Source organism: Panthera onca, chromosome X (genome assembly GCF_046562875.1).
Source record: "Panthera onca isolate mPanOnc1 chromosome X, mPanOnc1 haplotype 2, whole genome shotgun sequence".
NCBI lineage: Eukaryota > Metazoa > Chordata > Mammalia > Carnivora > Felidae > Panthera > Panthera onca.
In genome coordinates, this window is record NC_138357.1 from 87,672,163 (window position 1) to 87,697,875 (window position 25,713).

Genomic DNA, 25,713 nt, shown 5'->3' on the forward strand with positions numbered 1-25,713 from the left:
CCCAGAATTTGGGGTGTATAGTGTCCATCAAAATAAAAACTGGAAACATCACCCATTAGAATGTTAGCTCCATTTGGGCTGGGACATTTGTCTGTCTTGTTCCCTGATGTCTTTCCAGCACCTAGAGCAGTGTTCAGTACACAGTACATGTTCAATAGGTGTTTGTTGAATGAATGAGCCCTTTGACACGACAATTACACTTCTAAGACTGCGTGCTAAAGAAACACTCACACATATGCACAAGGCTCTGTGCAGAAGAACGAAAGGAGCAAACAACTGAGAAAAGCTTGTACATGTTTATTAACTGTCAATGACTAATACAACGTAAATTAATAATGGGGATTTACAACACGGAGCACCTGCTGAACAGGAACAAAATGAATGGTACTTGTCCAGGACACGCTGGTAGTGGGGAAAAAGCATGTGGGAAATGCTTATAGTAGTACCGTATGTGTGTGTGTAAATGCAGAGGAAAACATGTGAAATCAAACACCCAAAACTGCCCTCAGCAGTCACATCTGCACATCTGGGGAGGAGTGTAGTGCTGTTCTATGCAGAGAATTACCTGAGAATACAATACTTATTTTCTAAGATAAGTGCATGGATACACAGAAAGAAATATGTATTAGGTATATGTTTTACTCATCAACAAAACTCTTATATCTAACAGAATATTTGGCGCACAGTAACAAAAATCATGCTTAACTTTTCACTATTGTGAACTCTTTCTTTTACTTGCTATACACCTGATGGCTAGGAATTCACAGCCATGCCCATGTTCATGAAAGGCCACCAGGTTCTGCTTCTTATCATGGGCACTTGTACATCCCTGAGGTTGAGGCAAGGAAAGAGAAGGAGAATCAGTGGCAGTGAGCTCCTATTGTCTGATAAATCAATACCAAACTCCTCATCCACACCTGCTTGGCCGTGAGCACTCTGATTCTACCCTACTTCATCATCTGCATGCATCTCCCACTGCTCCTCAAAGTGAACCTTATGCTCATGCCATAGTGACCCCCTTACCTGTCTTGTGAGTTTTCCCAGACTACAGGAAAGTGTGGCCTACACATCAGGAGCTGACCAGGGGTTTGGGAGCCCACATCATTCTAGGTAGGGAGGATCCCTGGGTATACTGAGCAGGGAGCAGAAAGAGCATGGGAAACCTCATCATTTAGCTTCAATGCTGCACCCCCAAGGGACTAGGAGAAAGGAATGGTTTGGGGAATAAGTGACAAGATGGGATACCAGTTCTACAACAGACAAGTACATTTTGCAGGGCTGTGGGTATGGACTGAAGGGTTACTTACAGGATTAGTCATCTTCCTCGGGATCACTGATCTCTTCATATGCTATCAGGTTCTTTCTTTGGCGCAGTCTATTGGCCCAAATATTCTTCCCTTTCTCGGATCCTATGGTGGAGAAGAGTTGGTAAATGAGAGTTGGTTGGGTTGGAGAGTATAAGTCTCTGTTTTGTTTTGTTTTGTTTTGTTTTGTTTTTTTCAGATAAGGAGATGCCTCCTCCCTCCCAAGTGCCCACAGGCATTCGACATAGTCTGTTTTCCACATCTTCTGGCTCAGAGAGGTTGAGACGTTAGACCAATACACACCAAATGCCCACAGTTTTAGCTTCTGGCTCTTCCCATTGTCAGACTTAGATTTCCAACCTCTTTACTTACCAGAACATTCATTCAGACCTTCTTTCATTCAGCATATTTGTGTTAAGGGCATATTGTGTGTCAGGCTGAGGGCTGGGGATACAACTGTAAGATGCATTCCCAGGTTATCACAGATGGAATTACTTGACCACATTTCATATTGTCAAGCTTTCTAGATTTAATGCCCTTGAACAATTTGTGAACTATGATTCTTTATTTCCATTTTATGGACTAAGAATCTGGAGTTCAAAGAATTTAGAAGACTTGCCTATAGTCACTTGGCTTTTATTTTTAATTCTTATTTTTTTATTTTTTATTTTTTATTTTTTTTTTTATTTTTTTTTAATTTTTTTTTTTCAACGTTTTTTATTTTATTTTTGGGACAGAGAGAGACAGAGCATGAACGGGGGAGGGGCAGAGAGAGAGGGAGACACAGAATCGGAAACAGGCTCCAGGCTCCGAGCCATCAGCCCAGAGCCTGATGCGGGGCTCGAACTCACGGACCGCGAGATCGTGACCTGGCTGAAGTCGGACGCTTAACCGACTGCGCCACCCAGGCGCCCCTAATTCTTATTTTTTTAAAGTAGGCTCCACACTCAGCATGGAGCCCAACATGGGGTTTGAACTCACAACCCTGAGATGACCTGAGCTGAGATCAAGAGTCAGACACAACCAACTGAGCCACTCAGGCACCCCTAGTTACTTAGCTTTTATATCAATGACAAGTCAGGTCTATGACCCTGGAAGTCATGTTCTAACATCTCAGCTGGAGCTGGGTGAGCTCCTCAGTCCAGTCTGGCTACAACCCTGTCCAGGATCCATCCCCCATACCTAGACCACATACTTGAACATAGCCAGGAAACAGAGGAGTCGTTCCCACATAGCTACCTCTTACCTGGTTTCTTCTTACTCTTTTTACCAGGGGCACTCGCTTTTCCTGGGCAGCACTGTTGTTCCTGAACCTGCTTAGAGCCAAGTGCTACTGGCACTGGGTCTGAATCATCTTTTTCCTTTGGTTTCTTGTGCATCACCTTTTTAATGTGAAGGTCATACATAAACAGTATCAACAGCATTTCTCTAGTGCTTTAGAGCTTACAAAGTGTCTTCACATGCAGTACTTTGATTAATGTCTTAAAACCCTGGAAGATCATTATATCACCTGTACCTAAATTATGAAGAGCCTGGGAGATTAGAACAAAAAGGAATGGCCTAAATGAGGATGTCTCCAGGGCTAGAACGTTTGTCTTCACCTTCTTGCAAACAGCAAAATGCTCCATGTAAGTGGAGTGTTGTAGACAGAAGAGTTGGGGTAGAATAGCATTCTAAGAATCCCCATGAGGGGCTCCTTTCTTGCATAGAAGCTAGTAGAGAGCTGCAAGGAGAATAAATGTAAAAATGCACAGAGACAAAACACTGCTGGAAAAAGGTATAGAGGAGAGGAGTACAGGGAAGGGAGAGGAAAGGAATAGTTCACAGAAATTAATATAGACAGCAAAGAAAGCAGCACCAGATGTCACCTACTATCCTATGCTGGCAAGAACATTGAATGTGGAATTAGGCAAGGTGGCTCTCATACCAGTTCTGCCTGCATCAGGATGTGTCACTGACCAACAATCTTAAGTTACCTTTCATTCAGTTCCCTCGTTTATGAAATAGTGAACAATAAAAGTAAAAGAAGCTAAGTGAAAGTACTGAGCTTGCAAACACTTTAATGTGGTAATAATGAAAATGAATACTTTCTTTTTTGATCCTTCTTTGAATTCGCTCAACTGTCTCCAACCGTCTCAACTGTCCCAGATGCCTTTACCCTCTAAAGTAGAGTTTATTCTACAATTGTGGAATCACTTATTCAGTGAACATTCAGGTACCTCTGAGGGACTCCCTGGGCTGGGATCGAGGCTTCAGAGATGCCTCAGATGCTGACAAGGCCCCAAAGGAGATCACAGTAGGGAGGGGCTGACAGCTCAGGCCATTCTCAAGCCACATGAAAGTGTCCCTGCCACAGAGCAGAGGGACGCTGGTATTTCATTTTGCGAGAGTGGGTGTCTAAACAGAAGCATGATCAGCTTCTGTGGGGTAAAGCTTTGGGGGAAACCCTCGAACTTCATAAACACATGAAAAGTTTCTTGAGCTTGGAAATCCTTTGGGGGCTTTTCTTAATTGTCCTGTGATTCATTAACAGTGTTTAGCAAGAACAATCACCCCTTTAAAAAAAGAAATGTTTCAAATGTACAGACTACTACCACTACCTCTGTGGTCTCAGGCAAATTACTTAACATATCTGCACCACAACATCCTCATATTTATGATTAGTTTTTATTACTAATATCCTCATTATTATCTGAGAATAATGATAGGAAAACATCATAGAGGTTTTCTGAGGATTAACGAAATTAATCCTTGTGAATTGCTTAAAATAGTATCTGACATCAGTATGAAAACAACAGAAGTATCAGCTATCACAATCTCTAATTATTAAGTTATTGATGCTACATCAGGAATTGTGATAAACAGATCATGAAAGGGAGGCAGCAAGGGTCAGGCAATATTCAATATTCCCCCGCTCTTACCGATATTCGTATCTGTGGAGGAAGAAAGAGTCTCTGGTTCTTTAGATTTGGGAAATACTCACCTTCAGGCGTTTTCTCTGTTGCACATCAGAATCCTCCTGAAGAGGTTCATCTAAAAGAAATGATAAGTGGAAGTTTTTCTCTGCTGACAAACATTCCCAAACACCAGAGACTCCTGTAGTATCAGGGAATTCTGAGGAAAGGGTTATGAATCCACTCATTGTCAAGGAGTTATTTTGAGACTGGCTTAAAATTTTTTTTTGATGTTTATTTATTTTTGAGAGAGAGAAAGAGACAGAGCACAAGTGGGTCAGGGAAAGACAGAGACAGGGAGACACAGAATCCGAAGCAGTCTCCAGACTCTGCACTGTCAGCACAGAACCCGACGTGGAGCTTGAACCCACAAACTATGAGATCATGACCTGAGCCGAAGTGGACGCTTCACCAACTGAGCCAGCCAGGTGTCCCTGAATTATCTTTAAATTGTGATTATACACTTATTCATGACATCATAATTCATAATTTTCCTTCTGATGATTTGTAAAATGTGAACTAAACTCCATCACTACCTCATCCTATTCTACTACATATTTCTTGCTTCTCCCCCCAATTAAACTGAATTAATTAAACTAAATTGATTGCATTCATTTAAAGATGTGTGACAACTAAAATCACTGTCTACTTAAACCTGGTGAATTTTATAATATGCCAGTTATACTTTAACCAAGTCATTAGGTGTATGATGAACCATGGATGATTTAGCAGTGGTTCTGGAATGTTTCCAGTAAAAAGATACTCCTTTAGTGTCAGGGGTGCCTGGGTGGCTCAGTCAGTTAAACATCCACCTCTTGGTTTTGGCTCAGGTCATGATCTCACAGCTGGTAGGTTCGAGCCCCATGTCGTGGTCCTGGTGCGGGGCCTGCTTGGGATTCTCCCTGTCCCTCCCCCATTCACACACTCTCTCCCTAAAAATAAATAAATGATAATAATAAAAAGATACTCCCTTAGTGTCAAAAATTTTGTAGATTTTCAAGCACTAGATTTTCAGCCCTCTTACAGTAGTTTTGGGAACTTGTGGAATCTGGTCTGTCTTCCTGGAGAGTCACAGGTCTGTTGGAGATGGTTTGAACATTCTGACTCTGTCTGCTTACAACTGTGCCGTCAGAGCGGAGACCACGTGAGTATATCTCATCCTCTTTACAGCGAGTACACACACTGCTCAAATGCACACAGATTTCTAGAATCTGCTACCTTTTTCACTGTGTGTTACCTGTGCTGACAACTAGAAAAGCTCGATGTGTGGAGAATCGCTCTCTCAAACTCTCTCCCAAGCTCAACACCTAGAATCAGGTTGGATTAGGAGCAAAAAGACTACTTGGTTTGGGTAAAAACACCAAATAGCTGTATGTCATTATATAATCCATATAATGCATTATACACACACACACACACACACATATGTATATTATATAATGCATTAATCACTCTCTCTTAAGATATTTACCCAATACCTCTGCCCTATTATGAAATTGACTCTTGAAGTTTTTTGTGGAGTTATACTTTTTTTTAAAAAGTAACTTCTGGTTCCGGAAGATGGCGGCGTAGGAGGACGCGGGGCTCACAGCGCGTCCTGCCGATCACTTAGATTCCACCTACACCTGCCTAAAGAACCCAGAAAACCGCCAGAGGATTAGCAGAAGGGAGTCTCCGGAGTCAAGCGCAGACGAGAGGCCCACGGAAGAGGGGCTCCTCCTGAAGTGGATCACCTAAGGAGAAGCGAGCTAAGCCTGCCCCTCCAGCCCCCGTGCACCTTGCCTACCCACCCCAGCTAATATGCCAGATCCCCAGCAACACAAGCCTGGCAGTGTGCAAGTAGCCCAGACGGGACACGCCACCCCACAGTGAATCCCGCCCCTAGGAGAGGGGAAGAGAAGGCACACACCAGTCTGACTGTGGCCCCAGCAGTGGGCTGGGGGCAGACATCGGGTCGGACTGCGGCCCCGCCCACTAACTCCAGTTATACACCACAGCACAGGGGAAGTGCCCTGCAGGTCCTCACCACGCCAGGGACTCTCCAAAATGACCAAACGGAAGAATTCCCCTCAGAAGAATCTCCAGGAAATAACAACAGCTAATGAACTGATCAAAAAGGATTTAAATAATATAACAGAAAGTGAATTTAGAATAATAGTCATAAAATTAATCGCTGGGCTTGAAAACAGTATACAGGACAGCAGAGAATCTCTTGCCACAAAGATCGAGGGACTAAGGAACAGTCACGAGGAGTTGAAAAACGCTTTAAACGAATTGCAAAACAAAATGGAATCCACGATGGCTCGGCTTGAAGAGGCAGAGGAGAGAATAGGTGAACTAGAAGATAAAGTTATGGAGAAAGAGGAAGCTGAAAGAAAGAGGGATAAAAAAATCCAGGAGTATGAGGGGAAAATTAGAGAACTAAGTGATACACTAAAAAAAAATAATATACGCATAATTGGTATCCCAGAGGAGGAAGAGAGAGGGAAGGGTGCTGAAGGGGTACTTGAACAAATTATAGCTGAGAACTTCCCTGAACTGGGGAAGGAAAAAGGCATTGAAATCCAAGAGGCACAGAGAACTCCCTTCAGACGTAACATGAATCGATCTTCTGCACGACATATCATAGTGAAACTGGCAAAATACAAGGATAAAGAGAAAATTCTGAAAGCAGCAAGGGATAAACGTGCCCTCACATATAAAGGGAGACCTATAAGACTCGTGACTGATCTCTCCTTTGAAACTTGGCAGGCCAGAAAGGCTTGGCACGATATCTACAGTGTGCTAAACAGAAAAAATATGCAGCCGAGAATCCTTTATCCAGCAAGTCTGTCATTTAGAATAGAAGGAGAGATAAAGGTCTTCCCAAACAAACAAAAACTGAAGGAATTTGTCACCACGAAACCAGCCCTACAAGAGATCCTAAGGGGGATCCTGTGAGACAAAGTACCAGAGACATCACTACAAGCATAAAACATACAGACATCACAATGACTCTAAACCCGTATCTTTCTATAATAACACTGAATGTAAATGGATTAAATGCGCCAACTAAAAGACATAGGGTATCAGAATGGATAAAAAAACAAGACCCATCTATTTGCTGTCTACAAGAGACTCATTTTAGATTTGAGGACACCTTTAGATTGAGAGTGAGGGGATGGAGAACTATTTATCATGCTCCTGGAAGCCAAAAGAAAGCTGGAGTAGCCATACTTATATCAGACAAACTAGACTTTAAATTAAAGGCTGTAACAAGAGATGAAGAAGGGCATTATATAATAATCACAGGGTCTATCCACCAGGAAGAGCTAACTATTATAAATGTCTATGCGCCAAATACCCGAGCCCCCAGATATATAAAACAATTACTCATAAACATAAGCAACCTCATTGATAAGAATGTGGTCATTGCAGGGGACTTTAACACCCCACTTACAGAAATGGATAGATCATCTAGACACACAGTCAATAAAGAAACAAGGGCCCTGAATGATACATTGGATCAGATGGACTTGACAGATATATTTAGAACTCTGCATCCCAAAGCAACAGAATATACTTTCTTCTCGAGTGCACATGGAACATTCTCCAAGATAGATCATATACTGGGTCACAAAACAGCCCTTCATAAGTTTACAAGAATTGAAATTATACCATGCATACTTTCAGACCACAATGCTATGAAGCTTGAAATCAACCACAGGAAAAAGTCTGGAAAACCTCCAAAAGCATGGAGGTTAAAGAACACCCTACTAACGAATGAGTGGGTCAACCAGGCAATTAGAGAAGAAATTAAAACATATATGGAAACAAACGAAAATGAAAATACAACAATCCAAACGCTCTGGGATGCAGCGAAGGCAGTCCTGAGAGGAAAATACATTGCAATCCAGGCCTATCTCAAGAAACAAGAAAAATCCCAAATACAAAATCTAACAGCACACCTAAAGGAAATAGAAGCAGAACAGCAAAGGCAGCCTAAACCCAGCAGAAGAAGAGAAATAATAAAGATCAGAGCAGAAATAAACAATATAGAATCTAAAAAAACTGTAGAGCAGATCAACGAAACCAAGAGTTGGTTTTTTGAAAAAATAAACAAAATTGACAAACCTCTAGCCAGGCTTCTCAAAAAGAAAAGGGAGATGACCCAAATAGATAAAATCATGAATGAAAATGGAATGATTACAACCAATCCCTCAGAGATACAAACAATTATCAGGGAATACTATGAAAAATTATATGCCAGCAAATTGGACAACCTGGAAGAAATGGACAAATTTCTAAACACCCACACTCTTCCAAAACTCAATCAGGAGGAAATAGAAAGCTTGAACAGACCCATAACCAGCGAAGAAATTGAATCGGTTATCAAAAATCTCCCAACAAATAAGAGTCCAGGACCAGATGGCTTCCCAGGGGAGTTCTACCAGACATTTAAAGCAGAGATAATACCTATCCTTCTCAAGCTATTCCAAGAAATAGAAAGGGAAGGAAAACTTCCAGACTCATTCTATGAAGCCAGTATTACTTTGATTCCTAAACCAGACAGAGACCCAGTAAAAAAAGAGAACTACAGGCCAATATCCCTGATGAATATGGATGCAAAAATTCTTAATAAGATACTAGCAAATCGAATTCAACAGCATATAAAAAGAATTATTCACCATGATCAAGTGGGATTCATTCCTGGGATGCAGGGCTGGTTCAACATTCGCAAATCGATCAACGTGATACATCACATTAACAAAAAAAAAGAGAAGAACCATATGATCCTGTCAATCGATGCAGAAAAGGCCTTTGACAAAATCCAGCACCCTTTCTTAATAAAAACCCTTGAGAAAGTCGGGATAGAAGGAACATACTTAAAGATCATAAAGGCCATTTATGAAAAGCCCACAGCTAACATCATCCTCAACGGGGAAAAACTGAGAGCTTTTTCCCTGAGATCAGGAACACGACAGGGATGCCCACTGTCACCGCTGCTGTTTAATATAGTGCTGGAAGTTCTAGCATCAGCAATCAGACAACAAAAGGAAATCAAAGGCATCAAAATTGGCAAAGATGAAGTCAAGCTTTCGCTTTTTGCAGATGACATGATATTATACATGGAAAATCCGATAGACTCCACCAAAAGTCTGCTAGAACTGATACATGAATTCAGCAAAGTTGCAGGATACAAAATCAATGTGCAGAAATCAGTTGCATTCTTATACACTAACAATGAAGCAACAGAAAGACAAATGAAGAAACTGATCCCATTCACAATTGCACCAAGAAGCATAAAATACCTAGGAATAAATCTAACCAAAGATGTAAAAGATCTGTATGCTGAAAACTATAGAAAGCTTATGCAGGTAATTGAAGAAGATATAAAGAAATGGAAAGACATTCCCTGCTCATGGATTGGAAGAATAAATATTGTCAAAATGTCAATACTACCCAAAGCTATCTACACATTCAATGCAATCCCAATCAAAATTGCACCAGCATTCTTCTCGAAACTAGAACAAGCAATCCTAAAATTCATATGGAACCACAAACGGCCCCGAATAGCCAAAGTAATTTTGAAGAAGAAGACCAAAGCAGGAGCCATCACAATCCCAGACTTTAGCCTCTACTACAAAGCTGTCATCATCAAGACAGCATGGTATTGGCATAAAAACAGACACATAGACCAATGGAATAGAATAGAAACCCCAGAACTAGACCCACAAACGTATGGCCAACTCATCTTTGACAAAGCAGGAAAGAACATCCAATGGAAAAAAGACAGTCTCTTTAACAAATGGTGCTGGGAGAACTGGACAGCAACATGCAGAAGGTTGAAACTAGACCACTTTCTCACACCATTCACAAAAATAAACTCAAAATGGATAAAGGACCTGAATGTGAGACAGGAAACCATCAAAACCTTAGAGGAGAAAGCAGGAAAAGACCTCTCTGACCTCAGCCGTAGCAATCTCTTACTCGGCACATCCCCAAAGGCAAGGGAATTAAAAGCAAAAGTGAATTACTGGGACCTTATGAAGATAAAAAGCTTCTGCACAGCAAAGGAAACAACCAACAAAACTAAAAGGCAACCAATGGAATGGGAAAAGATATTTGCAAATGACACATCGGACAAAGGGCTAGTATCCAAAATCTATAAAGAGCTCATCAAACTCCACACCCGAAAAACAAATAACCCAGTGAAGAAATGGGCAGAAAACATGAATAGACACTTCTCTAAAGAAGACATCCGGATGGCCAACAGGCACATGAAAAGATGTTCAACGTCGCTCCTTATCAGGGAAATACAAATCAAAACCACACTCAGATACCACCTCACGCCAGTCAGAGTGGCCAAAATGAAGAAATCAGGAGACTATAGATGCTGGAGAGGATGTGGAGAAACAGGAACCCTCTTGCACTGTTGGTGGGAATGCAAATTGGTGCAGCCGCTCTGGAAAGCAGTGTGGAGGTTCCTCAGAAAATTAAAAATAGACCTACCCTATGACCCAGCAATAGCACTGCTAGGAATTTATCCAAGGGATACAGGAGTACTGATGCATAGGGGCACCTGTACCCCAATGTTTATAGCGGCACTCTCAACAATAGCCAAATTATGGAAAGAGCCTAAATGTCCATCAACTGATGAATGGATAAAGAAATTGTGGTTTATATACACAATGGAATACTACGTGGCAATGAGAAAAAATGAAATATGGCCTTTTGTAGCAACATGGATGGAACTGGAGAGTGTGATGCTAAGTGAAATAAGCCATACAGAGAAAGACAGATACCATATGGTTTCACTCTTATGTGGATCCTGAGAAACATAACAGAAACCCATGGGGGAGGGGAAGGAAAAAAAAAAAAAAAAAAAAGAGGTTAGAGTGGGAGAGAGCCAAAGCATTAGAGACTGTTAAAAACTGAGAACAAACTGAGGGTTGATGGGGGGTGGGAGGGAGGGCAGGGTGGGTGATGGGTATTGAGGAGGGCACCTTTTGGGATGAGCACTGGGTGTTGTATGGAAATCAATTTGACAGTAAATTTCATATATTAAAAAATAAAAAAAAAATAAAAAAAAATAAAAAGTAACTTCTGTGCTCGCTTTGGCAACACATATACTAAAAAAGTAATTTCTATGCCCAATGTGGGGCCTAAACTCATGACACCGAGGTCAAGAGTCACATGCTCTACCAACAGCCAGCCAGGTGCTCCACATGGATTTACACTTTAATTATATTTTTCTTAATTGTCCTGTGATTCATTAACTGTGTTGAGCAAGAACAGTAACACATTAAAAAAAAAGAAATGTTTCAAATGTACAGAAAATTATGGAGAATAATATGGGAAACACGTGAACATCTATCACTGAGTCTAGTCAGATATTACCATTATCCCACAACTGCTTCAGATTGTTCTGAGATCTTTATTCAAAATATAAGAAAACATGGGGCACCTGGGTGACTCAGTCGGTTAAGCGTCTGACTGGATTTTGGCTCAGGTCATGATGTCATGGTTTGTGAGTTCGAGCCCCACATCGGGCTCCATGCTGACGCTGCAGAGCCTGCTTGTGATTCTCTCTCACTCTCTCTCACTCTCTGCCCCTTCCCTGCTCTCTCTCACACACACACTGTCTCAAAATAAATAAATAAAACTTAAAAATATATATAACAAAACACAATAAACAAGTAACAGCTGAAGTCATCTGTACAGTCCTCACTGATCCCTGCCCTCCCTCTTTCTGCATTCCTGAATTTGATGGGTTTTATTCTCATTCAGGTTTTATACATTTACCATTTGCTTATTATCCATAAAAATATATACTCTCATTTTGCATGTTTTAGGATTTTATATGAGTGGCCTCTGACTCTACTTAACCTTCTACGTCCTACTTTTCTCAGCCATGATACTTTTGAGAGAGCAAACTCCTGAGAATCCTTCCCAAGCAGCTGGACCCAAAGCAGTTGGGCTTTAGGAGACCCTTTCCAGGCCCTTCCTGTCCACTTACTCTCATTCCCGGAGTCCTGGTCTTCATCAGAATCATGCCCACTGGACTTTGTGGCACATTTTTTAGGACACATGAAGGCTGGGAGGGTGGTCTTGAGACCTAGAAAGAAGCAAAATATTTGTTCTTTAAGAGACAACCTGAGAGGAGAGGAATGTGGGGTGGGATCCTGGGAAGCAGCAGGAAAAGTAAAGTTCATCAGCTGGGGGAATCCCAACAAGGGTGAGCAGAAGAGAAACATGTGGGATCTATGTTTGAACATCTTTGTGGCCACCCCAGGCCCTCAGCCCTGCACAGAATAGAAAAGAGCAGAGGGGCGCCTGGGTGGCTCAGTTGGTTGAGCGTCCAACTTCAGCTCAGGTTGCGATCTCACAGTTGGTGAGCTCGAGCCCTGCATCAGGCTTGCTGGTGTCAGCGTGGAGCCTGCTTCAGATTCTCTGTCTCCTTGTCTCTCTGCCCCTCCCCCGCTCATGCTAGCTCTCTCAGAAATAAATAAAACACTAAAAAAAAAAAAAAAAAAAAAAAAGGAAAGGAAAGGAAAGAAAAGAAAAGAAAAAAAAGAAAAGAATGCCCCGAAGTTGCCCTAGGATTTCTCCCTGCACAAAGGGCAGGTGTGGGACACTTGCAGCCTAGGAAGAAGCCGTAGCATGTAAAGGGACTGAGGGGATAGTGATGTGTTCCCAGGCTTGTCTGTACCCAGAACTTCCTGTTACCTAGACCAGTCATGATGTCATAGTTTCTCTTCATGTACACATAGGTGATTTTATCTGAGTATCCAAGTTTTGCCCACTCTTCCTTAGAGAAGAACTTGGAAATAGCCTCGAATTCCTAGGAAAGAAAAATAAGTAAATCCTAACAGCAACTCAGCTAAACATGTCTGGTCTTCAGTTGGGGTCTCTTCCTCTGCCACAGGATCTCAATGTTGGATCTGTGAACTGGGGATAATAATCCTTCGCAGTTAATGTCATGGGTAACATTCCCTAGCCTTTCCCCAGGCATGCAGTAGATGCTTAATGCTGGTAGCATGCTCTTTCACCTTCCAGAATGGACTGAGAGTCACCAAATGCAGTGCAAAGTCACAGATCTGTTGTCTCCAGGGATGGTGGGTGAGGAGAGAGTGAGGATGGGAAGCTCCTGAGTCTCTGGATCTCCCCCTGACACCCTGCTCCTTTTCTCCAGTACCTCTTACCTCACCTCCTCAGAAATCTAGTCACTCTACAGTGTCCCCTGGGCCACTCCTCTACCCCCTCCAGATCACCTCACCTTGCATTTCTTCTCTGATTTCTGGGTAACCTCTTTGGGCTTCTTTGCAAAGGAGTTGCCTTTGTTCATAGCACTGGAGATGGTTTGATCTTGAAGGGACATAACTTAAATCTCTCCAGTCATGTATCCAAAGGACCTGAGGAAGGGAGATAGCACTGAGGGTAGGCTACATTTCGTCAGTTACCTAGAATTCTAGGTTCTACTTTTCTCCATCCTGGGCTTATCTGCCCCTGAAAAAGGACATGGCTGTGGGGGTGTGGGTTGGGGGGGAGGCAGAGTCAAATGAGATCTTTGGCTGGAGACCTTTGGGAGAAGTACTGGTTAGGAATGACAGGTTTTCTGTAAGCATTAATGCATCCTTGAGACTTTGAGAAGGGATTTGTTACTGTTGATAGTAGTTTGCCTGAAGTTTGGCTTATCCTGAAGGAAAGATATAAAGACAACCTTGTTGGGCAAGAAGTGAAGTGAGCATCTAGTTTTATGAGGGGGGAGGGGGCATGTTTTGAGGCAAAAGAGTGAGGAGGTAAGTCCCAGAGACCATATGGTGTCTCTGACAGATGGGTTTAGGTTTTCAGGCAGAGGGATGTGGGGTTTTGCTCTGTTGAAAATAAATGAGGATTGCTAACATAAAGTGGATTTAGAGCCCATTATTAGGTTATTTGAAAATTATTGGTGTGAAGACAGCTAGAATCTCCAAGACTACTCGATCAGCCATCATTTAGGCTGAGAATGTGGAGAGTTTCAATGCAGCAATCTGGTGTTCCTCAACACTGGGAATCTCTTAGGGAGAGAAAATTCAGGGGTCTCTAAGGCAAAGAAGGTTTCTGCTCCATCCTAGAGAAGTCAATAAAAGAGTCACTTAGGCAGTGGCTATTATCTCTGGTTAAAGAAATCTAGGGGCATCTAGCTGGTTTGGGGGTTTCTCAGGCTGACGGGAGTTCTTTCCTCAGGAAGGCCAATTAGAAAGTCTCACAGACGAAAAACTAGTTTTATCTTTGCCTGACGGGGATTGCCCTGAAAGGCTTTAAGTCACTTCTCAGTCCTAGGGATATTGAGGATGTTGGGAGGCCCAGCGAGAATTAAACTACTTGAGTGCCCTGTGGAGATTCGTTACTTTTTTACCTGCCCACCTTTGACCGGTCCGCAACTGTCCGAAAAGAAAGCTTCCCTCAGAGGCGAAGCGGAGGCGAAAAGTCGCTCCAACGGATGATATCCCACAATTCTACTGCCCAAGGACAATCAACCAATCAGAACAGTGAATGAACTTGAACTGGCCAATCAGGGGGTAAGAAAGTAGGCGAGGCAAGGGAGTCAGTCACGGGGTCTCGTAAGTCCAGCTCCAGGGACAGCACCGTTTTTTCACAGTGGGTTGATTTTCACGCTTGAAGCAGGATTGTGCTCTGCCAAAGTTGGCCGCTCTAGGTTCTGTAGGCCCTTAAGTGCGCATGCTCAGATGGTCCCTTTTTCTTCAGCGTACTGCTCTGTTCTGTGCATTTGTAGTTTAGTTTTAATAAATGCGAAATATGAAACCATCACCTCAAATCCTTGCTATCAATCTCCAACTTCCTCAGGTATGGGGGTCTTTTCTAGAACTACTCTAGTGACTTCAGAATTTTAAACTTTTAAAAGATTGAATTCCTTTCATTAATATATGTATGAAGTTATTGAAACAGAGACTTCATGTAGTTGTCCCATTAAAGATAGCATTTGCAGGTACAAAGCTACAGAGATGTCTACAGTCTTTATAAGTCAATCCTTCAACAGCAGTCTCATATTGGATTTCCTCATTCTAGATGAAGATTAACAAATTATCCATAATCAAACTGATGTCTTTGATTAGATGACTAACAAAATTTATAGTTATTTGGCTAGGAGCTCCCCAAGGAAGAGACACACAAATAGGGCATATCACCGGTACTGTCTGAAATAGGAACTATGTGATCATTGTTACAGTGATTCCATAAACGCTGTCAGGTAAAATTTGATCCTTGACAAAAGGGACACTTAATGATGGGATGCCCAGAAAAGCTTGTATTCTCTTGACAAATCTCTGTGTTGTTAGAGGTGAGTGTTTCACTCCTATTAATGTTCTCTACTGAATCTTGAGAGATCTGAAAATTTGGAATGATAGAAGAAACACAATATTCATCTTGAAAACTTTCCTTTTTGAGAGAGAGAGAGAGAGCAGGGGAGAGGGGCAGAGGGAGAAAGAAAGAATCTTAAGCAGGCTCCATGCTCAGTGCAGAGCCTGATGCAGGGTTTGAAGTCATGATCCTGGGATCATGACCTGAGCCAAAATCAACAGTTGGATGCTCAACTGACTGAGCCACCCAGATGTCCTTATCTTGATATTTCTTTTTTTTAAGTTTATTTATTTATTTATTTTGAGGGAGAGAGAGTGTATGAGCAGGGGAGAAGCAGAGAGAGAGAGAGAGAGAGAACCTCAAGCAGGCCCAGAACTGTCAGCACAGAGCCTGATGGGGGGCTCGATCGCACGAACTGCAAGATTATGATCTGAGCTGAAATCAAGAGTTGGATGCTCAACCAACTGAGTCAACCAGGTGCCCCCCCCATCTTGATACTTATTAATAAAATTTGTAATGATATCTCAAGTAACAGGATTTAATCTGTTTTGCACAGCATCTACAACTACCTGAAAACTTCATCATGACAGTTTCAAGGTCTAAGGCTTGTTCGGGACATTCTGTCTTAAGTCTAGTCACATTTCCATAACAGAGGGGACAACGTATTCTGCTCTCTCTTGTTAAAATCAGAAAACATTTCTTTAAAAAAATTTTTCAATGTTTATTTATTTGAGAGAGAGAGAGAGAGAGAGAGAGAGAGAGATAGTGGGGGGAGGGGAAGAGAGAGAGGGAGACACAGAATTGGAAGCAGGCTCCAGGCTGTGAGCTGTCAGCATGACCTGAGTCGAATTCCAATGCTCAACTGACTGAGCCACCCAGGTGCCCCAATCAGAAAACATTTCTTATAGAATGTGCTGATAGGCCATGGCCCCATGGCAGTTTGGAGCCCCCCCTAACAGGTGGGGCAGTAGAAATTATCTTTGGTGTAGGACATGGCCGCAGACAGGTCCTCAGCCATGGTGAGGGATAAAGGATCAAGGCAATGATGGTGGTGGTAGCAGTGTCAGCAACCAAGGTGGCAGTGGGGGCCTGCATGACTCCCTGTGCAAACCCAGTGAGGGACAGGAATTATTTTAAACTTTTTTTTTTTTTTTTACTGTTTTTGATAGGTGTTTTTGAAAGATGTGCTTTTTCTAGAAGACCCGATAACCAGGAATGTTTTCCTCCTTAATAGTACTATTTTAATAGTAATAGTATTAAAAAGAGTATCCATATAATTACAGCTTGCTCTGTCCCTCAGGGGACTCAGAAGATACTTTCTCTAGGAATTTGTTCCGACCCCCTACCACCAGTGCCTCCAACAGGTTCCCAATTCCTCCTGTGCTTTCTGTCCAAAGTCTTGATCTCTCTAAGTTTTTCCTCCCAGAATGATAGGTCTCTTAGAACAGGGACAGGGCAATGACCCTTGTGCCCAGCACAAAGCCATATGTGTGCATTATCCCATATAATTTTCACAACCTCACCTTGAGTTAAGTACTGTTATTATCCCTATTGTGTAGATGTGGAGACTGGGGCTCAGAGAGTTAGGCTGCCTGATCAAGGTCACACAATTCACTCCCAAGTTGAATTGAGTCCAAAGTCTGTGCTTTTAATTACTGTTTTATATGGCTTTCAATATTTGTTGGTTAGTTGAATGAATGAATGCATCTTAAAATTACAAGGGACTTTCAACATAATCTACATAATCTCTAATGATCACCCAAATTTCCTATGGCTGCTGTAACAAGTTACCAAAAGTTTTGTGGAATAAAACAAGAGAAATTTATTTTCCCAGAGTCTAAAATTAGTTTCTCTAAGCTGAAAAGAGGGTGTCAGCAAGGCTGTACTCCTTCCAGATGCTCTAGGAGAGAATCTTCTCTCTGCTCTTCCAGCTTCTGGTGGCTGCCAGCATTCCTTGGCTGTGGCTGCATTATTCAAATCTCTACCTCCATGGTCACATCCCCCTCTTATCTTCTGTTGGTGACAAAATTCCCTGTGCCTCCCTCTGATAAGAACACTTGTGATGCATTTAGAACCCACCCAAATAATCTAGGATAATCCCCCTATATCATGATCTTTAACTTAATCACACTGGCAAAGTCTTTTTTTTTTTTTTTTTTTTTTGGTATTGTAGGTAACACACATAAATTCCAGGAAATAGAATATCTTTGGTGGGAGAGGTGAAATTATTCAGTCTCCCATAATCTGACCTCTGGTCCCAGAAGATTCACATCCATCCCACATGCAAAACACATGTACTACATCACCAATACCCAAATTTCTCAATACATCAACTCAAGTCCACAATCTCATTTAATATTATCAGCTCAAAAGTACCAAATCTCATCACTTAAAATAAGTATGGATGAAACTCTTGGCATGATCCATCCTGGGTTAAAATTCCTCTTTGGACTTGGACACTAGAAATCATTATTAGAGGGAAAGATGGCAGAGTAGAAATATCCTTAACTCACCTCCTCCCAGAGACACATCAAGGTTGTAACTACATTTAAAGCAACTCTTTCTGAGAATGACTTGAAGACTAGCAGAAAATCTCTTCCACAGCCAAAGATATGAAGAAAAAGTCCTATCAAGAAGGGTAAGAAAGGCAGAGATGAAACCTGGTTGGGAACCAAAGCCCTGGTGTAACAATCCACAAGTGGGAGGAATATGATAGACATGGGGGTCCTCTGTGAGGAGCAAAGGGTTCAAGTCCCATATTGGGTACCCCCAGCCCTGAAGATATGCACCAGGAAGATGAGCCTCCATAACATTTGGCTTTAAAAATCAGTGGGGCTTAACTCTGGGAGAGCTGGTGGACTGTAGGAAACCAAGGCTCTGTATTTAAAAAATTTTTTTAAATAATTTTTATTAAATATTAATTATTATTATTTAATATAAAATATTAAATTAAATAATATTAAATTAAATATTTATTTATTATAAAAATTTAATATTTTATTAAATATTAATTATTAATAAAAAAATTAATAATTTTTTATTAAAAATTTTTTTAAATGTTTATTTATTCTTGAGAGAGAGAGAGAGAGACAGAGTGTGAGTGAGGGACAGGCAGAGAGAGAGGGAGACACAGAATCTGAAATGAGCTCCAGGCTCTGAGCTGTCAGCACAGAGCCCGACATGGGGCTTGAACTCACGAACTGTGAGTGAGATCATGACCTGAGCCGAAGTCGGATGCCCAACCAACTGAGCCATCCAGGTGCCCCCCAAGGCTCTGTTTTTAAATGGCTTACACAATCTCACTTGCTCTGACACCCAGCACAGAGGCAGCAGTTTGAAAAGCAGCTAGGCCATATATGAAGAAGATTTATTGGCTAATTTTAGGGCATGTGCTGGAGGGGTAGAGATCTGTAGGAAATTTTTCCTGGAACAGAAGTGTTGACAGGTGCCTAGCTGGCCCAATGTTGGCAGGCATCAGTTCTGTCACTGTCCATCTACCTTGATAGTACCACTTATCCTGTCTGACTCCTTGCAGCCCTACCCTACCAATGCACCCACTTCAATAGGCACCCCTTCAAAGCAGCTCCTGCCCCACCACTTTCTATGGACAGCCTCCTTTGGGACCAGTGCCCCTGCAAAGTGATTCCTGTGACAGGGAAGTGCAGCTTCCTCCACCAGCATGCCTGTAAGAGTCATGGACAGGCCTCACAGCCAGTAACACCAGGGGATAACTCTACCTACCAACAAATCCACAGCAGCTTCAACCAGGCCTCTCAGGCAGTCATGCTGGGGGTCAGCCCCACCCACCAGCATTCTCACAGCAGTTGTAGCCCATTCACAATAGGAAGGCACATGCAGCCTACATGAGGGACAACCCTGGAGTGCCCACTTCTGGTGATCAGAGGGGATTGTGCTTCTGGGTCCCATAAGATGCCTTCTACTAAGGCCACTACCTTAAAGACCAGTAGATGTAGCTGACCTACTTAATACACAGAAACAAACACAGAGAATCAGATAAAATGAGGAGACAGAGGAATATGTTCCAAATGAAAGAATAAGTCAAAACCTTAGCAAAAGAACTAAATGAAATGGAGATGAGCAGTCTATCTGATAAAGAGTTCAAAGTGATCATCATAAAGATGCTCACAGAACTTGGGAAAGGAGTGAATAAACTCATTTAGAATGTGAACAAAGAGAGAAAAAAATATATATAAAAACAAATCAGAGCTGAAGAATATAATAACTGAAACGAAAAACATACTAGAGGAAATCAACAAAAGATTAGAGGATGCAGAAGAACAGATAAACTATCTGGAAGACAGTGTAGTGGAAATCATTCAACCTAAACAGCAAAAATTAAAAAAAAAAAGAATTTAAAATATGAGGATAGGTTAAGGGACCTCTCAGACAACATCAAGCATATTAATATTTATGTTGTAGGTGTCCCAGAGGAGAAGAGAGAGAGAAAGGGGCAGAAAACGTATTTGAAGAAATGGTAGCTGAAAACTTCTCTAGCGTGGGGAAGGAAACAGATATTCTGGTCCAGGGATCACAGAAGTCCCCAAATAAATGAACCCAAAAAGGTACACACTAAGACACATAATAGTTAAAATGTCAAAAATTAAAGATAAAGAGAGAATCTTAAAAGCAGCAAGAGAAAAATAATTAGTTACATACAAGGGAACACCCTTAAGGCTATCAGCTGATATTCTAGCAGAAACTTTGCAGGCCAGAAGGGAGTGGCATGATACATTTAAAGTGATGAAGGAGGGGTGCCTTGGTGGCTCCATCAGTTACGTGTCCAACTTCAGCTCAGGTCATGATATTGCGGTCCACGAGTTCAAGCCCTGTGTCGGGCTCTGTGCTGATAGTTCAGAGCCTGGAGCCAGCTTCAGATTCCGTGTCTTCCTCTCTCTCTCTGCCCCTCCCTGTCTCTCTCTATCTCTCATGCTCTCTCTCTGTCTCAAAAATAAACATTACCTAATTAAAAAAAAAATAAAGTGATGAAGGATAAAGAAACCTGCAATCAAAACTACTTCAGCAAGATTATCATTCAAAATTTAAGGGGAAATAAAGAGTTTCCCATACAAACAAAAGTTAAAGAAGTTTATCACCACTAAATCAGGCTCTCAAGAAATGTTAAAGAGACTCCTTTACATGGAAAAAAAGAAGGTCATTACTAGATGTAAGAAAATTGAGAAATAAAAAATTGGTAAAAGCAAGCATATAGTAAAGGTAGTAGATTAATAACTTATAAAGCTAGTATGAAGATTAAAAAACAAAAGTAGTAAAATCAAATATATCTACAATAAGTAGTTAAGTGATACACAAAATAGAAATGCAAATTATGACATCAAATACATGAAACATTCAGGAGGGGAGGGAGTAGAAATGTAGTGATCTTAGAATGTGTTTGAACTTAAACAACTATAGATTTAAATAAGATTGCTATCTATATAGGTTGTTACATATGAACCTCATGGTATCCACAGACCACAAACCTATAATAGATACACACACACACACACAAAAATAAAATAAAAAGGAATCCAAGCATAACACTAAAGAAAATAATCAAATCATAATGGAAGAGAGCAAGAGAAGAAGAAAGCAGAAAAGAACTACAAAAACAACCAGAAAACAATTAACAAAATGGCAATAAGTACTTACCTGTCAACAATTACTTTAAGTGTAAATGGAATAAATTATCCAATCAAAAGACATAGGGCGACTAAATGGATTAAAAAAAACAAGACCCATTTATATGCTGCCCGCAACAGACTCACTTCAGACCTAAAGACACATACAGACTGAAAGTGAAGAGATGGAAGAAGATATTCCATGCAAATGGAAATGAGAAAAAAGCTGGGGTAGCAATACTTATATCAGACAAAATACCTTTTAAAACAAAGCCTGTAACAAGAGATAAAGAAGGGTATAACATAATGGTAAAGAGGAATATAACAAGAGGGTATAAAAATTGTAAATATCTATGCACCAAAATAGGAGCATCTAAATATATAATGCAAATACTAACAGACATAAAGGGAGAAATTGATAATAATACAATAATAGTGGGGACTTCGACACACCACTCACATCAATGGTTCAATCATCCAGATAGAAAATCAATAAGCAGGGGCTCCTGGGTGGCTCAGTTGGTTAAGCATCCAATTCTTGATTTCAGCTCAGATCATGATCTCATGGTTTGTGGGATTAAGCCTCACATTGGGCTCTGTGCTGTTAGCACAGAGCCTGATTGGGATTGTCTCTCTCTCCCTCTACCCCCTCCCCCATCAAAATGAATAAATAAACATTAAAAAAAGAAAATCAATAAGTAAATGATGGGTATGAATGAAACATTAGACGAGATGTACTTAACAGATATATACAGAGCATTCCATTCCCAAACAGCAGAATACATATTCTTTTCAAGTGCACATGGAACATTCTGCAGAATAGATCACATGTTAGGCCACAAAACAAGTCTCAATAATTTGAACATTATTAAAATCATATCAGGCATCTTTTCTGACTATATAATGGTATGAAACTACAAATCAATTACAAAGAAAAAACTGGAAAAAATAAATGGAAATTAAGCAATATGCTACTAAACAACTAATGGGTCAATAAAAAAATCAAAGAGGAAATAAAAAAAATACGTTGAGACAAATAAAAATGGAAACCCAACATTCCAAAATCTTTGGGACACAACAAAAACTGTTCTGAGTGTTTATGTTGATATGGGCCTACCTAAAGAAAAAGAAAAATTCAAATAAACAATCTAAGCTTACACCTAAAGGAAATAGAAAAAGAAGAACAAAGCTCAAAGTTAGTGGAAGGAAGGAAATCATAAAGATCAGAATGGAAATACATGAAATAGGGACAAAAATCAATAAAGAAGATTAGTGAAATGCAAAACTGGTTCTTTGAAAATTTAAACAAAATTGATAAACCTTTAGCCAGACTCATTAAGAAAAAGAGGACTCAAATAAATAAAATTAGGAAGGAAAGAAAACGGACACTACAGCAATACAAAGGATTATAAGAGAATTATGAATAATTATATAACAAATTGGACAACATAGAAAAATGGGTAATTTCCTAGAATTTACAATCTTCCAAGACTGAATCATAAAAAACAGAAAATCTAGGAGTGCCTAGGTGGCTCAATCGGTTAAGTGACCGACTTTGGCTCAGGTCATGGTTTCATGGTTCATGAGTATGAGCCCCGTATCAGGCTCTCTGTTGTCAGCACAGAGCCCACTTCAGATCCCCTGTCCCCGCTCTCTCTCCTTCTTTCCCCTTCCCCCCACGGTCTCTCTCTCTCTCTCAAAAATAAATAAACATTAAAAATATTTTTAAAAATAGAAAGTCTGACTAGACTGATTACTAAAGGATTTTGACTCAGTAAACAAAAACCTCCCAACAAACAAAGTCCAGCACCAGCGCCAGTACAGATGGCTTTACTGGTGAATTCTACCAAATATACATTTAATATTTTGAGACAGAGAGAGAGAGCCCCAATGGGGAAGGGGCAGAGAGAGAGGGAGGGAGAATCCCAAGCAGGCTCTACACTGTCAGTGCAAAGTCGAATGTGGGGCTCTATCTCATGAACCATGAGATCATGGCCTGAGCCAGAATCAATAGTCAGATGCTTAACCGACTGAATCACCCAGGCCCCTGTCTACCAAACAGTTAAAGGAGAGTTAATATGTATCTTTATCAAACTATTCCAAGAACTCAAAGAAGAAAGAACACTTCCAAATTCATTCAAGGGCAGCAGTACCCTGATACCAAACCCAGATAAAGACACTACAAAAAAAGAAAATTACAGTCCAATATCCCTGTTGAATATAGATGCAAAAGTCCTCAACAAAACATTAGAAAACCTAATTCAATAATACATAAAAAGGATCATTCACGAAGATCAAGTGGTATTTATTCCAGAGATGTAAGATGGTTCGATATTCTCAAATAAATAAATAAATAAATAAAATTCAGGGGCATCTGGGTGGCTCAGTTGGTTAAGTGTCCAACTTCAGCTCAGGTCATGATCTCATGGTTCGTGAGTCCAAGCCCTGCATCAGGTTCTGTGCTGATAGATCACAAGCTGGAGCCTGCTTTGGATTCTGTGTCTCCATCTCTCTCTGCCCCTTCCCCACTTGCGCTCTGTCTCTCTCTCTCTCTCTCAAAAATAAGTAAATATTACAAAAATTTAAAAAAATTCACAAATCAACGTGATACACCACAACAAAATTAAAAATGGAAATTATATAGCCATCTCAATAGATGCAGAAAAAGCATTTGACAAAATTCAACATCCATTCATGATATTAAAAAAAAAACTCAACAAAGTGGGTATGGGGGAACATACCTCAATATAATAAAGGCCATATATGATAAACCCACAACTAATATCATACTCAATAGTGAAAAGCTGAAAGCCTTTGCTCTAAGATCAGGAACCAGATAAGAATGCTCACTCACAACTTTTATTCAGCATAGTGCTGAAAGTTCTAGTCACAATAATTAGGCAAGAAAAAGAAATAAAAAACATCCAAATTGGTAAGAAAGAAGTAAAAGTGTCATTAGTTGCAGATGATATGATACTATATATGGGAAAACCCTAGAGACCCCACTGAAAAACTATTAAAATTAATAAATTTAATTGAATAAAGTTTCAGGAAAGAAAATTAATATACAAAAATATGTTGCATTTCTGTACACTAATAACAGATTATCAGAAAGATAAATTAATAAAACAATCTTATTTACAAGTGCATCAAAAAGGCTAAAACACCTAGGAATAAATTTAACTACAGAGGTGGAAGACCCATATTCTGAAAGATATGACATTAATGAAATAAATTGAAGATTACACAAATAATTTAAAAGATATACCATGGTCATGGAATGGAAGAATTAATATTGTTAAAATGTCCATAATATCCAAAGTGATCTACAGATTCAATGTAATCCCTATCAAAATACCAATAACTTTTTTCACAGGACTAGAACAAGCAATTCTAAAACTTGTATGGAATCACAAAAGTTCCTGAATAGCCAAAGCAATCTTGAGAAATAAGAACAAAGCTGGAGGTATCATACTATAACATAGAAAGTTAGTATAGTATAGATTTCAAACCATAATACAAAGCTATAGTAATCAAAACCCTATGGTACTGGAACAAAAATAGACAATAACATAGATTGATGGAACCAAATAGATAACCTAAAAATAAACCCATGCTTATATGGTTAATTAACCTATGCCAAAGGAGGCAAGATTATAGCGTGGGGAAAAGATAGTCTCTTCAATAAGTTGATGTTGGGAAAACTGTACAGTTACATGCTAAAGAATGACTGGACCACTTTCTTACACCATATACATAAATAACACCAAAATGAATTAGAGACCCAAATGTAAGACCTGAAGCCTTAAAGCTCCTAAAGGAAAAATTAGGTAGTAAACTCTTGGACATTGGTCTTAACAATATGTTTTTGTATCTGTCTCCTGAAGCAAGGGCAACAAAATAAAAAATAAACAATTGGCACTATATCAAACCAAAAAGCTTTTGCACAGTGAAGGAATCCATCAACAAATAAAAAGCCTACCTACTGAATGGGAGAAGATATTCACAAATGACATATCTGATAGGGGGTTAATATCCAAAATATATAAGGAGCACATACAACTCAAAACCATAAAAATGAACAATCTGATTAAAAAATAGGCATAGGATCTGCATAGGCCTTTTTCCAAGTAAGACACTGAGATGGGTAACAGACACATGAAAAGATCTTCAACATCACTAAACATTACGAAAATGTAAATCAAAATTACAATGAGATGTCACCTCACACCAGTCCAAATGGCTAGTATCAAAAAGATAAGATACAACAAGTGTTGGTGAAGATGTGGAAAAATGGGAATCTTCATGTACCGTTGGTGGGAGTGTAAATTGGTATGGCCACTGTGGAAAACAGTGCGGAGGTTCCTCAAAAAATTAAAATAGATATACCATACAATTCAACAATTCCACTTCTGTGTGTTTACTCAAAGAAAATGAAAACACTAGCTCAAAAATATACATGCACCCCTATGT

At 40.3% G+C, this 25,713-nt stretch overlaps 1 protein-coding gene and 1 pseudogene across 1 annotated transcript; both read right to left on the bottom strand.

The window, feature by feature from the left end:
• Positions 1-281: 281 nt before the first annotated feature.
• On the bottom strand, positions 282-14,725 carry LOC145713511 (putative protein SSX6). The gene is made up of 8 exons (XM_081792353.1): positions 14,640-14,725; positions 13,518-13,653; positions 12,968-13,082; positions 12,258-12,356; positions 4,288-4,337; positions 2,551-2,686; positions 1,308-1,409; positions 282-829 (listed from the first exon to the last, which is right to left on the bottom strand). Exons 2-7 carry the CDS (start codon positions 13,617-13,619, stop codon positions 1,312-1,314), a joined length of 600 nt encoding a protein of 199 aa, XP_081648479.1. The 5' UTR covers positions 13,620-13,653; positions 14,640-14,725; the 3' UTR covers positions 282-829; positions 1,308-1,311.
• A 470-nt stretch (positions 14,726-15,195) lies between these two features.
• Positions 15,196-16,619, bottom strand: LOC145713799 (E3 ubiquitin-protein ligase RNF138-like; annotated as a pseudogene).
• Positions 16,620-25,713: the final 9,094 nt, after the last annotated feature.

What these genes read in the sequence shown, in the direction of transcription:
- LOC145713511 (XM_081792353.1), bottom strand. Translation starts at nt 13,619, where the DNA reads ATGTCCCTTCAAGATCAAACCATCTCCAGTGCTATGAACAAAGGCAAC. An exon ending in AATCAGAGAAGAAATGCAAG is followed by an intron (nt 13,083 to 13,517) that starts GTGAGGTGATCT and finishes TTTCTTTCCTAG; the next exon opens with GAATTCGAGGCTATTTCCAA. An exon ending in AAAGAGTAAGAAGAAACCAG is followed by an intron (nt 1,410 to 2,550) that starts GTAAGAGGTAGC and finishes TCTCCACCATAG; the next exon opens with GATCCGAGAAAGGGAAGAAT.